The sequence below is a fragment of the Dermacentor variabilis genome, chromosome 4 (assembly GCF_050947875.1).
Source record: "Dermacentor variabilis isolate Ectoservices chromosome 4, ASM5094787v1, whole genome shotgun sequence".
NCBI lineage: Eukaryota > Metazoa > Arthropoda > Arachnida > Ixodida > Ixodidae > Dermacentor > Dermacentor variabilis.
The window spans coordinates 113,278,141-113,292,924 of NC_134571.1; the positions used below are offsets into that span (position 1 = coordinate 113,278,141).

The window sequence follows — 14,784 nt, forward strand, 5'->3', positions numbered from 1 at the left end:
CCAAGGTAACGTTGTTTGCCGTCGCTTGGAGATATTCAGTTAATTGTTTGCGTTCCGCCTAATTAGATAATTAATTTACTTAAATAGTCAACTTCTCAAATATTATAATTATACGAAAAGTGTCAATGAGAAAATTGCAGAGCAACATGAAAAACTCCCGATACAGCTTTACTGTTGCTCAATACCTTCTACATAAAAGTGTTTTCCCGAGCGTGAAAGAAGGCAGCGGACACACGCAGTGCCTCGAGCGGCCGGTCGCGTGGCTGGAGAGGAAAAGCGAAACCGCGGGCGTTAACTGCGTAGAAAGTGGGCGTAAAAAATAAATAAGTTCTCGCCCCGGCAGGACACCTAGGGAATGCCGATCCCCATACATAGGAGGAAAATGAGCACGCGACATCCCTCTGGTGAACATGCATGTTTCTCGCAGCGAACAGCTTAAAACCAGTTGTAGCGCCAGCTGCATGGTATGCACACGTGTTCAAGCGACTCAAATCCGGTTGGAATAAAATACAGGCGCAAGCACAAGAGAACGAAACAGGACCCAGCGCCGGTTCTATTTGGTTGTATGCTGAAAATTGAAAATTTTCAATTCAATATGAAAATTAAAGAAAAGAAAAATGTTGAATTAGATTATCGAAATTAATATTAAAGATCTCATTCTTATAAGAATCGGAGACTTCTTGCTATTCGATTCGTATGTGTTATTCGCGAATTCACTATTCCCGGTTGTCGAATATTTGTTTCCGTTCGGATACAAGGAAAAATAACGCTTATTGGAAGTCCGCAGGCATGAAGCTAGAAACAAGTGGTCCGTTTTTCAAATGTATCTGCTGCAGAAACGTGCGGTTGCTGCGGAGTCAGCAGTCGCTGAGGGAACGCATGCAGTATAGCTAACTTTTGATCCATAATTCCCAGTCATGCAGTAACTCCTGCAGCCTCGAGTTTAGGCAGACTGCGAGCTGGTTTTCCCAGTTTAGTCCAATAAACTTATTTGGATGATGTCACCACATGTTTCCATCCTCATAAAACGATCACCGCGTCATCTAGCGATGTGCTGTTCCCGAGTTTCATTACGGTCATCATCACGGTGAGCACCAGATACGATAACCCTTCAGATTTATTATACCGGCGTTACACGTACTGCCACTTTCGATCGCGATCGAGCCCGATCTGGATCGAAACTCTCGGCAGCGATTGGCTCCCTCCCGCAGCTCGCGCAAAGGTACCAATCGCGACCGAGAAAGTCGATCCGGATCGGGCACGGTCGGTATCAAAGGTGCGCCGTGTGACACCCGCACTATACTTACAAGCTGCGGAAATATCGCCCGTTCGAGCAACCCTATAATAGCGACACTTTACATTCGATTCGCTATTTCGAGCATTCGCACAATCGGTTATTACAACCGCATCACTCATTATAGGATGGAAGATAAGCGAAAACGCCAGCAAAGCGAATGGGCTGCTGCAGGGCGGACGCACTCATGCCGCTATAGTCGCAATCGAAGCAGAGATAAGGGAGCGCTACGCCACAAAGGCCGCCGAACGAGTCGCGGGAATTAAATAACGCGTTACCGACAACTCGCATGCGACGTATGCGTTACCGACCGGTACCACTTTGAGTCCTATCGCGCGTGCGCGATGCGTTGTCCATCGACCCGCGGCACCCTTCGGATACTCCACACCGAGTTCAGTGAACTCGAGCGTATCTGTCTACCGCGAACCGCGCGCAGAAAGTTATCGCTACGCTTTCTTGCGTTGTGAAACGGCACTGACACGCGCTGCATGCAGCCCACACCATGGGAGCGCGCATCGGCACAAGGTGACCTTGACAGCAGTCGCAGAAGGGATGCATCACCGGCGGGTGTTGTGGCTCCACGCCCGCAATCGAAGAATGTAATTAAAGCGGAGCGGAGAGTATATCTGCCGGCTACAACCATATACCTCCTAACAGCGGCAACGCGAATGTTTAGTGCAGTTTACAATGCCAATTAGGCAGTCCTTGTCGAGTTCTTGTGGTCTTCATGAGACGGACTTCCTATGGTGCTCACATTGATGCGTGACGCTTCCTCTACGATTCATACGCATTTGAGGGGCGCTAGCGGGAGAGGAGGGGCGCTGACGGGAGGGGTTACGAGCGAAATCAATGAATCATTAGAAATCTTAAAGGGAAACGAGTTGCGACGACCTTAATTCACACCTCATCCAGCTGACCGAAAACGTCGCACGCTTGAAGTTGCGCCCCCATACTGCGCAGTTCCCGCGTGTCATATCTCGGTCGAGAACGACTTTTATCTCGACCTACGTGCGAAGGGTGGAGACTGTCCAGAAAAAGATGACAGAAAAGATTGAGCTTCGGTTTCAGTATTTGTACTGGAAAGGGACACCGGCGGTCGGACATGTACTACAAGAGAGAGATAGAGAGAGAGAAAGATAGCTAAATTAACTATATAAAGGTATCCTGCATAGGAAACTGGTTGTCCTATTACGAAGATAGCACCAAACAAGCATATGAGTCCTGGCATTCACCCCGTGGCATACGCTAAAGATATGCAGCTCCTATGAGTGCTTCTACGATACACCATTTAGCCAGCTTACTAACTTTTCGCTAACCCTTAGGTAATGAGACATTAACTTCGCGGAGGAGGGAATTCTAGCGCAAGAGAAGTCACGCGGACACGAGAGGGCACACATATATAGAACACGCGCAGCACTTTCGTTGGATGTGCATTCTGTGTGCCTGCGTCCTTTGCTGCGCCAATTCGCTCTTTCCAAAATAATAATAATAATAATAATAATAATAATAATAATAATAATAATAATAATAATAATAATAATAATAATAATAACCTTTTTTTCATCAACGTGATGATGATCAAAGAGATGAAGTTAGCAGCAGGCTTACATCGTCAGCCGCATTGACATTAATACCGCGGTACGAGCAAAGCAACTTGCCGCCACCAAGCGCGCGATACGTTACGATACATTTCAAATATCACCGCTGGTTACTGCACATGCCGGGCTCGGAGAAACACGTTTTGCGGACACACACGGCGCTACGACGACGACGACAGCGCGCTCAATATCCGGAACTGGCCACCGATACTGGGGAGCCTATGCATGACCGGCCTGCCTTGCGGTCGCGCATAAGCTCCCTAAACGATACCACCACCACACCCACCCAACACACTCACAACAACAACAACAAAAAAATGAAACGGAGCACCACATTCCACACGCTTCGCGAAACAGATGAAGCCACGTGCTCCCGCGGCAAGCTCACCGGCGAACGGGTTCTCCTCGATGATCTCCTCGACGATTCCCGACGCGGGTGGCTGCTGCGGCTGCGACGTCGAGCAGGAAGAGACGATGAGCGTGGCGGGCGTCGCCGGCGAGTCCCCTCCGTTCAGCTCGAGCAGCAACTCGTCCTCGTCGGTCAGGGTGTCGACGTCGCGCGAGCTGCGCCGACTACCGCTGCCGTCGCTGCCGCTGCCCAGCCGTCGGCGACGCTGCTGCTGCACCACGTACTCCTGCGGCGGCGACGCGAACGAGGAGGGCGGGCGTTGTTAACGCGCCGTCGCCGCTGACCAACTGCCGCCGCTACTAAAGCCACCGCGCAGCTCTCTTCTTTTCCGCCAGAGCCGACGCGAAGGCCGCGGCTAGCGCACACGCGAGCAGAGATGACGACGAGCGGGGGGGGGGGGGGGGGGGGCGGCTTCGATACGCGCTCGGCAGGTGTGGACGAACGAACGACGGCGCGATATGCCTGCTGCACGTCGTCGGGCTGCTACGGTGCGCAACACAAAAGAGAAAGAAACGAAATGGCAGGAGCGAACCGATGCGAGAGCTGTCGGGTGGGTGCCCCGAGCGACGACGCCAGCGCCGGCAGGCTGCGGGGTTTATCGCGGCGTCAAGCGACCGTCGCCGCGCGTTCGTAGGCAGCAATAAAAGCGCCTCTTTTCCCTGGCTGCTGCTGCCGACACCACTGCAAAGAACAGCGCAGCCATGAGAAAAAAAAAAGAGAAATAAAGAAAACGAAATAAGAATAATAAGCGCACGAGGCGGCGGCGGCGGCGTCGCTCGGTTGCTAAGCTACGCGAAGCGTATACTTATACGATGAGTACGTAAGTATGCGACACGGATCGGCGCGTGCGCGCGCTCGCACTCCGGCGGTAGCGGCGGGCGGGGCAGACAGACGGCACAGAAGCGTCAGCAGGAGCCTGCCTCGCCCCTCTATAAATGACGACTCCATACTACTATGACGAATGTGCCGCCAGCGCAGCTCCCACGGGCAATCGGTCGGAGAAGGGTTTGGGGTGTTGGGGGAAGGGAGGGGGGGGCATTGCGGTCGCGATAGGGGTCAGGACGGCCGTGTAGGAAAAGAGGGGGACGACGACGTGCAAAAACCTGCGAACCGAGTCCATTTCCGCGATAAAACGGCAGGGGGACCGCACAACGCGTTTTAATCAACCGCGCGGGAGTATGGACAGAGAGGGCAGGAAATGAACAGGAGAGAGAGAGAGAGAGAGAGAAAGAAGCGACTGCTGTTTCTGTTATAGAAGGCGCGCGGGAGAGATACGCGCTGCGTGTGGCACCGGGCCAACGCCGCCGCGAGGGACCCCATCAAGGATCGCGAGCAAAGACGGGCGGTGTTTAAACGACAGACGACGACGACACCACACTCCGGCGCGCCGAGCTGACACATATGCGCGGCGCCCCTCGTCCCGGTGGGACACGGGCGCCGTTGTGTGCTACAGCGGCCGTTGGGGGACGCATCGTTTAATCGAGACGAAAGCCCGCCGTCACCGCAAACTGCGCGCGTGCTTGCTCTTAACCAAAGACGAGGGAGACGCACACACGCACGCACATAGTGCAAACGGCTCGGACCCCAGAGAGAGAGGCACCCCTAGGGGAGGGCGAGGCGTGGATCGATTGGTGGAGGGCCGAGACGGACACGATGCAGCCGTCGCGAGACGGCGCGACTCACTCGAGGGGAAAAACCAGCGGCCCGGCCGACGACGTGTACGGTTACTCCGACACCCGGTCGGGGGAAATGTTCCCGTCGTCGCCGCCGCCCCTGCTGCTGCTGCTGCCGATCTACAGCGAGCGAAAATGTGACCGCCGTGTCGTTGCCACATGCTTTCCCTGCGCGCATTTTTCTTTTTTTCTCCTGCGTTGCCTAATTATTGAACGCATGTCCGAGCCTTGTTTCTGTTTATCACTCACTTTCCGTTTTTCATTATCTCCATCACACGCATCAGAAGCACCCACACTAGGAAACAGTAAGAACAAGATACTCTTGAGTACCAGGCCGATTCGAAGCCCTGCGAAACGGTCAACGCGCGAAGCGTTTCCGACGCATCTCTTGGTGCCTGCCCCCAGAAGAGGCGAAAGTGCGAGCCAGAGGTGCGCAAGAACTCGTGGTGGTGCGTAACTTCGAGCCTGTAGGTGGCAAGAATCCAAGTTCTAACGTCTAGGACTTCGAGGAATATGCTATAGAGCAATAACTGCAGCATACGACGTGCTTACGTCTGACGAAGAGTGCATCCCTTGCAGAGAAAGTGGACACATGTACGAAAGCGAGGCTGAGGTGCACACAGAAAGAACAAAGTGAATAATGCTGTACTGGTATTCAAAACAACCACATCCTCCGTACGTTCTCACGTGGAATGGAACTATAACTAATCAAGCGAGATTTGCAAGGCTGTCATCTAACGACGCCAGGTTATAATGGTTGATTATCCCTTTTTCCCTTTTCCTTTTGCTAACAGCAACACAAGTACGCAAATAAGCAAATGAAACAGAGTTAGCACGAGTCGAAATGACGGTTGCGCACGGGACGAACCTGTTTCTCGACTACGTCCACATTCGACGCCACTCGCAGTTGCCCCCCGCTTCTGACAGGAGGAGTTGGCGAAGCAACGCGAGGGCCGCGCGGGCTTGCTTCGAAAGGAGGGGGCCGAGGAACCGAATTTCGTCAACACACACGAGCGCGCGCCCGACGTTGTCGTCCCGGTAACAAAGCAGCTATCGAATCGTGCCCCTCGGTACCACACACGAGGCGACTCGTACGGCGGCAACACGCTGCTCCCTGCGTGGTACGGGCGCTTCGACACCATTACCGCGTTCGGCGTCGATGCATGCGAGTGTGCGTATACGCGCCGAACGAGTCTTTTGCGCCGCAGCGTGAGCTGCAGTCCCGTGCGCGGCGTCGTGTGGCGATCCGCCGCGCCGGACGCACGACGAGTCACGCGCGGCCGATCCATACCCGGAAATGACCCCGACTACGTAGCTCGCAAAACAAACCGCGCCACCGGCTGCACAGACGAAAACGAGCGGCAACACGGGAACGCGCGCGAGCGAGAGGACGAAGGATTCGAACGTTTCCGGAAACCGAACGCGCGCACTGCGCCTACACGGTCGGCCGCAAAAGTTTACGGACCGCGGGATCGGCTTTTCTTTTGTCTCATACACCTCGTTTCTCGAGCTGTTCCCAGGCTTTCTATAAGGCGGACCAACCATATATCCTCAGCGTCGCATCGCTTTGCAACCGAGGCGCGCAATACGAGCATTTTTGTATGGCCCCCTCGTCGGAATGCGGCCGCGGAGTCGAACCCGCATCCTTGACGACACAACGCCACAACCGGTATAAGGTAGATTCCCTGAGAATTTGTTCCTGCAAGTACGACGACAGGAGCGAATGACAACGAACGGCGCTAATACAGCCCATGAATGACGTAACCCGAAGAACATGAAGCGAGAGGCATATCGGGTCGTGATACACGATTTCCAGCAGTGTGTGCAAGGGCAAAAAGGAGAGGGGCATAGAGCTAAAGCGAAGAAAAGGGGGGCACTTACGCGGTGGAGCACACCTGCCGACAGAAGTATAAGAACCGCAGGCTTCCAAAGGAAAAAAGAGAGAGAGAGAGAAATCTGAATTTATTCGTAGTTAAGACGTAAAAACTGAACTCGACGAGCGCACTGGAACCTCAGCAATGTCAACATTGGACTGCAGACGTCAATCTCAAGTTACATTCATAAATGGAGAAGCTGCCTTTACGAAGGAATTTCTGGTCCGTATACTTTCGCTCAAGGGAATGTGGATATATACGTGCATGCATGGACCTTGCGTGGCGCACGACAGTCTGGCGCTAAATACGCCTATATAGCAGCCGTTATGCGGGGTAAAATGTCGAAGCGGGAAGCATGCAGGGCGTGCCCTTCCCCCACGCACAAAGCCCATGCACGCTGCTCCCTTATCGGCGCCCTCTCGAGCGTAATCTAGACGCACGCACCCTGCTGAGGGGCCTCATCTTGCTGTGGATGCCGGACTCGGCGGTGCCCGGCGAGGGCGGCGGGAACTCGGGCGTGGGCGGCTGGTCGTAGTGGCTCGGGCTCAGCGGGATCTGCACCGTGGCCCGCTTGGAGCCCGCCGCCGACGAGGAGGAGGAGTGCAGCGCCAGGCTGGCGGGCCGCTCGTCCGACGACGTCGGGGCCCCTGTGTTGTCGCTCGCCGAGCGGGCGTGCTGCGGCGCCCGCCCACCGGACTGCAGGCACTCGCTGGCCGCCTGCGGTTCGCACACGCTCGAGCTCTACACGTACGCTCGGGACCGCGTGCGATCGCTACACACATACACGTACTCACGTACAAGTGCGATCCGCTGTTAAAAGGGAACACGTGGTGGGCAAACAGCACGTAAGGAATTTTTCGCTCTGGAAGTGTCCAGTCGCCCGGCTTTGCAGCGGATGACTTGTGATGGGTGGCGCTGGCGCCTTTTAGTGTCCCTATGCAGTGCATCGAAGTAATTTATACCGGCCCTTGCAGCTTAGAGCGCAATGATAGCCGCGTGCCGGGGTGTTCCATTTAACAGTGGGCCGCACTGTACAGTCGTGCGCAATATGAGAAAGGGCGCGGCGAATTCGTCTCCCGACAAATGTCGCACTCGTGGCACCGGGATTGCAACATTATGCGCTAAATGTCGGTTTCTTTTTTACACTTTGCCTTAGTGTTGCTAGTTATATGTTCGGCTTAGATGTTGATCTGCTCTGGCGGCTTCTTGAACGCACATCACGGCGTTCCATTTCCCATTGTTCTCGGAGGTACTCGATGCAGCAGACTTATTCCGCATTTCCTCGAATCAAAGCACCGTTTCGTCGTCTTCTCTTTGGGTAACCATTCAGCTAGGATGATAAAGCGGGACAAATCGTGCTCAGATTCGAAGCAAATAAATAATTGAACATAATAACAGCTTCGTAAGAAATATCTTCGCATTTACAAATCGAAAATTAAGAGGCCCAAGGCCATCTAGAACGTAACAGAAATGGCCGGCTATGGGTCAAGCCATTGCCCGCTTCCATGTTCATTCCTATCCATCCATTCAGATCTTTAACTAGCTGACAGTAAGTCAAGCTGCTACTGCTTATCGGTGTTCCGAAAGAAGGTCTCCCCTATACTATAGTGAACCTGTTTGCGATGCCGCGCTAGTACATCGATTTAGACACGTCGCGGCCGTCTTTTAATTACAAAGATGGCGCTCACCTTCCTGAATTATTGTTTTTGTTCCCTGTCTAATTTACCCCGAGAATACGGGTCCGGGGACCGCTTCGATCCTCGGCGCGCTCAGATTGTAGAAAATACGGCATTCTAACAAAACCAAACCTGTCACACCATGTCGGGCTGCGCTGTCACGCCAACGCCAAACAGCCGAACAACTAACGTGCATGGAGCCAGTCTGGACGAGCTTTAATTTACGTTCGGGAGGTTAGCCTTGCTTTCCATTGCGCTACCTTTACCCGAAGCCAAATGTCACGTATAGAGTCGGCCACAAAGGCTCAATGGAAGCGGCACCCGAGAAAGAAACTTAATGGGAACAGGGTTTGGGTACGGACCAGTTGGTGCTCCATTGTTTCAAATATCACTTACAGGGCGTACATAGTCAGGGAACAAAAGAATGGGAAGCCTGCCGACATATCGGCTCGAATGCAAACTATCAATCCGCAGCATATTTCTCCGACCTACACAGCGATCCATTAAATCAGAAGTGGCACGCCTTAACAAAGTAGAAATTCACATCGCAGACATTCAAATCTGTCGTGGAAATCGCGCCCGTAAACTTCTGTGGCCGCGGCTGTGCCATGAGCGTCTGGCATTGAAAAAAAAAACACGGGCGCCAAACGCTCGAGGGGAATAAATGCTCCTTTCCCGTTCTTAAGACAGACACCATGTCGACGCGAGGATGGTCCGCCGATAAAGATAATGGACACGCGGTGATTGACAACTGCTAAACCAACGCAAAGGCATCGACTTAAAAAGCAAAGGCTTAGAACGGTACGATTATGTCTGTCAACATACTAGCATGCATTTTTTGACGCGTTGGCAGATTATGCTATAGTCAGTCAACGGAACCGTACGTTACCAGAAACAATTTGACAATACCTGGGATTCATAATATAACTGCGCGACGCACGCTCCATTTCTCTGCGCTCTCACGCTTCAAACGCATTCGATTTTGTTTGGCGACTCATTTCCCGTAAATACGCGTGTACTGCAGTATACGATCGCAAAGACGACGCAACGAAGTCGAGAAGTAAGTAAGCACTATAACCTCTACGTACAAAATAAAAGACGTACACAGTATAGCCACCAAAGCAGCCCAGGTATAACGCGAGGCCGAGCCATTACAGCGAGTGAAGAAAGAGCCCACAGGAACACTCGAAAGAAAGCCTCAGGTTCCACCAAGTGCGATTGCTAGTCTGACGGCAACGACGACAATATACATGGTGACAAAGACAAAGAAGGCACTACGACGACGTCACGGATAAAAATGAACAACTGTGCAGAGACACACGTGACCGCTCGTATACAACAGCTCATCGAATCGAGAGGAGCAGAGGCGCATGCACTTGAGTGGCCGGGTGTCCCCCCCCCTCCTCCCCCCCCCCCCCCCCTGGCGCTGTAAGAGCGTCTGGGAGAACGACGTCGCGTCACCACTCACCTTCTCTCTTTCTCCGTCTATATATACTAAGCTTCCTGCCTCCTTGCCATACACCGCGTATATGCCCTCTTTTAAAAACGCACGCACCTTTCCGAAGCCATCACGCGCTGCGTGAAGGCGATGCACCCGCCATCAGCAACGCTTCAAGGCACGCGCAAAGTGCTCCCCGGCCGATGATCGACTGCACCGCCGTGGGCTCTTCTTCGCGGCATGTGTATAGTATACGCACGTGTGTGTATGTGTACACGCCCGGAGAAGAGCGCGGCGGCATTCCGTCCGGCGATGTCCCGTCCGAGTCAACGATTTCGCCGGGGAAGCTTATCCACGGTTATGGCCTTCGGCGCTCAATCGCACGTTATATTCCTCTTTCCCTTTGGAGTCGGAACAGAAAAACGAATGTCAAAAAAGAACGCCAGACGCGGCGCTTATTGGGAGACACAACAGGGGTCGATATATAACACAAGCGGCGCTTCTGCGCGCGCTTTAAAAGTAGAGAAACTAAAGGCGGAGGAGAGCGCGGACTTAAAATTTGAGGCGTCTGTGGCGCCCATTCGGCGTGATTATAGTGCCGCACGCACCTATATACAGTGTCGGCGGCTCAAAAACGAACAGAGGGAGAGAGCGTAGACGGCAATCCTGCACTGCACCTCCCACCGTCCCCCATCTTTCTTGCTCGACGTTTTCCCACAATTTCTGCTGCGCTTTTCGCGCCGCGACCAAAAATACACGGCTTTGAGGCGCGATCGGCGGGCGAGCTCTGACGCTTTGGTGAAGCAATGCGCGCTCAAACGTGCAGCGCCGTAAACCCGTCATCAGACGGAGAACTGTCGAAAAAAAGAAAGAAAGAAAGAAAGAAAAAGAAAGGAAGAAAGAAAAGCATGTTAAAGGAGATGAATTTGACAGCCTATATATACGCAGGGGTGGGATTAGAAAATCCCGAAACACAAGGAAAAACAAGAACAAAATACAAGGCACTGCTAACGATCGAATGCGCTGCGTCGCGATCTCGACAGCCTTGTCACGTATACACAGACGTCATAAATCGCTCGCTGAGGTCATCGTTTTCCGATCGCAATTATTAACGAGCTCGAGTAGAAGACCAGAAAATAATCGATGTAATAGCAGTGAACCAACACAAACGTACGTGAGGAACCGCCGCATTAGCTGCCTACTTTCAACCTCATATCCCCGTTATAACGTACGCAAAGCAATAACGAAATGCACCCGATAACAGCGGTATTTTAGTAAGCGGCAGTAGCAACATAAACAAACCAAGCAGAGTCCGATTATAGAAAATAACAATTACGGTAAATCGTACGACCGTCCTATAAAAAAGGTTAAGCGAAGATTTCTTGAATCGTTTCAATTAAATACATGAAGAAAGCCACGTGACGCAAGCAATGTGATTTTATACCCAAGTGTGCACGAGAGACTGTTGACATTTTCTCCCATCGCAAAAAGTTTCGCGTGATTTGGCTTCGCGGTAAAGCGCATGTAACTGCTCGTGCTCTACAAAGCGTTTTGCAGCTTTACTTATATATATATAGCGAATGTGTGCTTGCCCGGCAAGACGCGGAGACCCCCACCATGCGATCCACGTCGCCGCCGATTGCACAGCCTCCAGGACCAGCCCAGCCTTGAATACACCACATCCGGGACCGGTTGTTTACTATTATACACTGCCTCTGGGATCGGCCCACTCTATAAAGTCTAGAAACTGACCGAGCAGGAAGGCAAGGGAAGCCTGAAGGTGTGTATCTGCTGCAGTGAGGATATTTACGTGCGTTTGTTCCGTTACGTATACATACATTCCATAGAGAACAGAGGAGATCACCGGTAGGTTTGCAGATGGCTACATTAAGCCGGTAAGTTATATATCAGCTGTCCTTAGGTTAAATGCCAATCGAAAAAAGAACAACCGCAAATACTGCCAAAAACAAAACGAAAGAAAACAAAAATAATGCTATCGCTTTCAGAACCTTTATAATTGTGAGTTCAACAGAAAACGATTTACAATCGAACGCCTTCATAACGAAGTGCTTGGGACCTCCGCAATCATCCGCTAGAAAGGTCGCTTCGTTGTAAAGGTCGCGCGCTGCACAGTTCACAATAGAACAGGGACAGAATTATTCCTTAGCTACACATGTCGTTTCAGTGTAGACTCGTTCGTTGTAGAGACGATTCAATGTGTGACCATCGCTTCTATCGTGGGAAGAAGCAGCAGAAGGAAAGTGTGCACCGAAGGTTTCAGGTGATTCAAGATACAAAACATAAGTATATACGCCGAGGTGCTGCGCGTAATCTTTGCTTGAAGTGTACCTTAAGCTCCACTTGTATCGCTAATATCTCTCTCTCTCTCTCTCTCTCTCTCTCTCTCTCTCTCTCTCTATATATATATATATATATATATATATATATATATATATATATATATATATATATATATATATATATATATATATATATATATAAAAGGTGAATTGCCAGGACACAAACGCAGAGATGATACCTGACCTCGCAAGTTTTGTCGCACCTTCGCAAGCCCCCAAAGCCAATCACACTGCCGTTCCCTAGCAAAATGAGACCGATCCACAGACACGTCGATAGCCCCATGAGTCACACAATGGAGACATACGGACGCTCGTGCTTGCACAATGAGTCGACGGCGGCCCTTCTCTGATATCAAGCGTTACACTTGCCTGAGTTATCTCTAGAGTGCACGGCATTGGACTCAATGCAATCTCGCTTTCTTATGTTATTCTGCATCGTCCGTACGAGGTATCGTCCGCTCGGACATGAAGTACGCGGAAAGGATATCAGGCATACATTATCTTTAAGTCTTACCTGCGGAGAATCGAGTTTGTTAGTGCGAGAAAAGTGGATAGTAGTACTTTAAAAAGTGTCAGAAAAGACTACGAAACGCCGTTGGAAAGAAAGGAAGAATGAAATATATGCAATGGCGATTTAGGAGCGCACTCGACACAGGTCCTGCCTCTTAGGGGAGCTAAGCGCAACTGACGGTGGTCCGGAGCAGACCAACATCAGTCGCACGATATTATGTATATATATATATATACATATATATATATATATATATATATATATATATACGAGAAAGAAAGAACGAAAGAGAGAGAAAATGGAGAGGAAAGGCAGGTAGGTTATCCAGGTTGTACAAGGTTTGCTACTCCACACTGGGGGAGGGGCGAAGCACTACGGATATAAAAGAAAACAAGGAAATGAGAAAGACAAGGGATGCGCGCGAGAGTAAATTAGTGACCGGGCTATATATATAGACAGCATCACGCACCTGGTCGTAGAGGCTGCTGAGCTCGCAGAGCCTGGACGAGGCGTCGCTGTGATTGTCGAGGTGAGGCTGTTGCTGTTGCTGTTGTGACTGCTGCTGTTGCTGCTGCTGCGATGAGGCATTAGGCCGCATGTCCACGTACTCGGCCGAGGAGCGCGAGTCGCCGGACGAGAGTCTCCGCCGCCTCTGCGGACCCCCGGAGGTGGCCAGGCACAGCTGCTCGTACACGCCCGGAGAGCAGGCCACCGAGCGACGAGGGGGTTTGGCGGGGGGCTGCGAGGAGTGTGTCTAAGCCACACGGGCGTGCGTGCGTGCGTGCGTGCGTGCGTGCTATATAGATGAACCCACGATTCCTTTAAAATGTTCTTTAAAACGTTACCACCCTAGCGTAACTACTCTACTCTACTCTAGCGTAACTACTACTCTAACTCTAGCGCTAGTGTCTACGGGAGCTGCGAGAAAGTACGGCGGATCTGGCAGCATGGAAATGATGGGTACAGTATATACATGTACAAGCCTAAACATTGTGTGTTTAGCTGCTTCAGACAGCTTTGTAACTTCGCATTACGCATTACGCATTATACGCATTACGTTATTATATGCAACGACAATTCGCCTGTGAGTGCTCGGAAAATTTTAAACGTAAGGAAACTCCACGGCGCTTGCGACGCCAGGCGGCTTGCCACAGGGGGCCACACGTCGAGAATAGGCATTCGCCTATGCAGCGATAGACCACCTCATACGGTCCTCCATAGACTACGTATATACAGTGTCTCTGCTAGGCTTCGGCAGCCCCGACACGCGTCCGCCAAAAGGACACGCCGTGAAGCGTGCATGTTCCGAAGACATACCGCAAGATATGTGCAGCTTTCATAATCTTCCTCGCTGCATATATACCACTTTCCTTCATATATTCCTACCCTGCCTCTTGTCGTTCTCCCAACACCCTTCCCTGGCGTGGAGTGGTCAGGGCGACTTCTCCACCAATTCTTGCATTAAAGTCCCTCCCTCTTAACTCTTGAGGCTTACATCAGTGAGTGAAAGCTTCACGGGCTGTTAGCGCGATGAGTGTGGCGGCGTCCGGGGTATTCACTATGTGTACGCTAAATGACTAGGCTTCGGCCGTCGTATAGGCTTCGTATATATGTGAACTCGACGCGAGCGGGTGTCGGTTCGAAAGTCGAGATGACCGAACTCCACCTGACCGCGTTTACGTGCATCGTGCCAAGCGCGGGTGGTGGGAGTCAAGGGAACCCTTACAGGTTTTTGGGTCGGCCGAAATCGCCTGGACAGCCGCTCAGTCCGATCCGCTAGAGTCGATCTTACAGTCCATTCTAGCGGATCGACGTGAACCCGACGACCGGAATTCAACCCGACAAGCTGGCTCGACCCGACTTTAACGGGTTCGAGTGAACGCAGCGGTAGAGATATGTCGGATCTCAGAGAAACTAGCTGGCACAGAGACACATCAAAAGCTTCCGGGGC

At 51.8% G+C, this 14,784-nt stretch overlaps 1 protein-coding gene across 3 annotated transcripts in view; it reads right to left on the reverse strand.

Annotated features, from left to right (window-relative positions):
* The window catches only part of LOC142579624 (uncharacterized), a 111,447-nt gene that overhangs the window by 29,562 nt on the left and 67,101 nt on the right, over positions 1 to 14,784 (reverse strand). For 2 of the 3 annotated variants that reach the window (XM_075690016.1, XM_075690015.1), the window contains 3 exons: positions 13,303 to 13,572; positions 7,293 to 7,565; positions 3,281 to 3,527 (listed from right to left, as the gene is read on the reverse strand). In XM_075690016.1, coding sequence (XP_075546131.1) covers positions 3,281 to 3,527; positions 7,293 to 7,565; positions 13,303 to 13,572 — 790 coding nt within the window. The remainder of the gene's footprint in view (positions 1 to 3,280; positions 3,528 to 7,292; positions 7,566 to 13,302; positions 13,573 to 14,784) is intronic. The other variant, XM_075690017.1, reaches the window with a different exon arrangement.